The sequence below is a fragment of the Gavialis gangeticus genome, unplaced genomic scaffold (genome assembly GCF_001723915.1).
Source record: "Gavialis gangeticus isolate Ggan-Ray unplaced genomic scaffold, GavGan_comp1, whole genome shotgun sequence".
NCBI classification, from domain to species: Eukaryota; Metazoa; Chordata; order Crocodylia; family Gavialidae; genus Gavialis; species Gavialis gangeticus.
The window spans coordinates 13405977-13408985 of NW_017728964.1; the positions used below are offsets into that span (position 1 = coordinate 13405977).

A 3009-nucleotide genomic window follows, 5' to 3' on the forward strand; every position below is an offset into this window, starting at 1 on the left:
CAACAGTGGGATGCAGAGCTGCAGCCCAACCGGAGCCAGGGACCAACAGCAGCGGGGGCGGCAGTGTGGAATTGTACCCCCCACTGTCAGCACTTGTGTCATTTATGATTCTGCACCAGGTTAACACAGCTCTCTTCTTGCTTCTCAGGACTATGACATATTTCAACTGTGCTATTAATCATGGCATGCTATGTGAACAGGCATTTAGCTCCAGCTTGACTCCCAAAGCTACGCCCTGGGCCCAGCACAAACTTTGGATGGATTTCTCAAAGGCCCAGGATCTTCCAGAAGTCCTTGGCAAGAATCTAGAGAGGATTGTATTAAAACAGGGGCAGGCAAAATGCAGCCTGTGGGCCAGATGTGGCCTGCCAGGCCATTCTATCCAGCCCGCGGGGCCCCTAAAAAATTTAGAAAATTAATATTTATCTGCCCCTGGCTGCCTGTCATGTGGCCCTCAATGGCTTTGCAAAACTCAGTAAGTGGCCCTCCGTCCAAAATAATTGCCTGCCTCTGTATTAAAATATGGTACAATGCCAGTTGCCCTGTGGCCACCACGTTTAGAAGGATCTCCATTTTTTATAGTACCTGGGTAGACTTTGAAGCATTGTTTGTTGGCATTCAAAACATTCAGGCTTCTTTCCAGCCCTCCTTTATCCTTCTGCTCTTTAGTGAGTTTTACAGTACACTGTGGTTTGGCATGAGATGGTGCCACTGGTCACAAGACAGCAAAGCTACATGACCAAAGATCCCCATGAAAACAGTGATGCCTGATAACTGTATTGTGACTCTGGGTGTTGTGGAGATGATTTTGAGTGGGGCGTGGTCTATTGTTTGGGGTACACAGTCATGCCAGCTCTGCCACTGTCTCACTGTGAGACCCTGGGCAAGTCACTTCTCTCCATACTCAGCTTCTCTGTTAGTAAGTACTCCTAACAGCATGCTACTGAGACAGGATTTAATTAATGTCTACATGGTGTTGTAGATGTGCTAACTGTGAGTGTCTAATTGGTGTCAAAGGCTGGCAGGTGGGAGTGGGCTGTTCCAGGTGGCTCCTGGGCGCATTCTGCGTTTAGCAGCATCGGGTAGCACAGCTGATGCTAGAACTGAAACTGCTGCACCAGGAAATCCAGAAGGAAGCTCCTAGCAGCAGGGAAGCCAGTCTCTGCGTGACAGATCCTGATCTGTTTGTGAAGCTATTTCTGTGAATGGTAATGCCCATGTTTATCAAAACTGCACTTTTACTGATTGCCCATCTTTCTTTCTTTGGCTGGCTTGGACAATAACAGGGTTCAGCCGACTTGAAGAGTCAGTACAAGGAGTTGCTGGTAAGAGACTCTCTGAGCATAATCAAGTTTGCAATACGTCAGTCCTAGAGGATTAGTGGGGACGCTGGTAGATGGGCTCCCTGGGTAATTGAAGCGGGATGGTTAGTGCATGGGGTGATCCATCTCCCATGGATGTGGGATAGAGGAAAGCATGGGGAAAGATGCCAGTTACCTGTAGCACTCTGAAGTCACAGGGCCTGATTCTCCCTTCACCTCAATCCAAATTCACTGGATTCAAAGGAGCTACACAAGTGTGAATGAGATGAGGACTGGGCCTATTATTCTCTGCTTATGACACCACAAGTCATCATTTTGGAGATGACAATGTTGCCAATAAGCAGAGGCTCATCCGTACAACTGGCATTTGCCTTTAACTAAACATGGGGGCATTCAAAATCCAGATCCAAATTCCGAGGTCCAAGCCTAAGGAAGGTCTTGATTCCATGCAATTCTGCCAATAATTAGAATTGAAAAAGGGCAAGTAGAGGAAATCCTTCTTGGAGTTGTGGCTATTTCACAATCTTCCCTGAGGCATCAACCTGCACTTGATAGTCCGGTTTGACAAAATTGTCCTGTTTGTGAGGAACGAGGGTAAAGGGAGCAAAAAGTTACCTAACGTAAGAGCAAGTCATAACAACCACCTTTAGCAAGCCTCTGGGGGGAACTCATTAGTGGACAAACAACCACCTAGGGAGAGCTGGTGGGTTCTTCTTGGTCAAGACATTTATACCTTCTATCTTCAACATGTATGGACAGAAAACCTCCATCTGGCGAGGGCAGAGCCTGGGAAGCCTATATCACCACCTCCAGTGCTGTACCAAGGAGCTAGGATACCTCGCAGATCAGCAGAACAAAATTTTGAAGCAGGATTGGAGTGACCAAATGGCTGATCCCCAGAGCGTGCGCCGGGAGTATGAGGTGAGCTGCAGTGCAGTCGGGCATGTCAGGGAGTGGGACGTGGATTCTCTTAATTGCTGCTAGTTGCCAAGACTGGAATTTGGCAAAACATCATCGTTTGGGGAGGGGGGAAGATACCCTTTTATAGCTGAGCTCTATAGCCCTGGTACAGTGAACCAGATAATTAGCTAATAACCCAACCAGAAGACCAAGGAACACGAAACCTGGGAATAAATGGCGGTTGCTGCTTGGGGGAAGGTACATAAGCTCTGTCCCAGCAGCATGAGTGGCCAGGTTTATGCTCCCCTTATAGCATTTAATCTTTGTTCATTCTTCTTTTTATCTGTATGTGACTATACTTTCACATGAGGAAAATGTCACCAATATTTTGCAATGTGAAGACATTTCTCTGTCATGCTAACTCGGGCACCCAGGAAAGCGATTGCTCCCTGACCCTTTGAATTCTTTCCCTTCTCTTGCAGGACTTCAAGTCTAATGAGCTGCTCAACCAGGAGGAGTTTGTGAACCAGCTCCAGGATGATGGAGACAGGATGATTGAACTGAAACACCCAGCGGTTGATCCTATACAGGTAGGGGAGGCTGGTATCCTGTCTACCCAGTCTATGCCAACCTGGTCTCTAGATTCCAGAACACGAGATGCCACAAGGAGAGGGATGAATACGTAGAGGTCATAGAAGGAGTCCCTTTGATATGAGAACTAAATGATGGTTCAGTTTGATGACTGAACCAAAAGCTTGGGGGGGGGGGGGGAAGGGGGGGGGGGGTA

General features: G+C 47.7%; 1 protein-coding gene across 2 annotated transcripts in view; it reads left to right on the forward strand.

The window, feature by feature from the left end:
• Positions 1 to 3009, forward strand: part of EVPL (envoplakin) — a 30025-nt gene that overhangs the window by 8185 nt on the left and 18831 nt on the right. For both annotated transcript variants that reach the window (XM_019503141.1, XM_019503149.1), the window contains exons 6-8: positions 1287 to 1325; positions 2082 to 2243; positions 2705 to 2812. In XM_019503141.1, coding sequence (XP_019358686.1) covers positions 1287 to 1325; positions 2082 to 2243; positions 2705 to 2812 — 309 coding nt within the window. The remainder of the gene's footprint in view (positions 1 to 1286; positions 1326 to 2081; positions 2244 to 2704; positions 2813 to 3009) is intronic.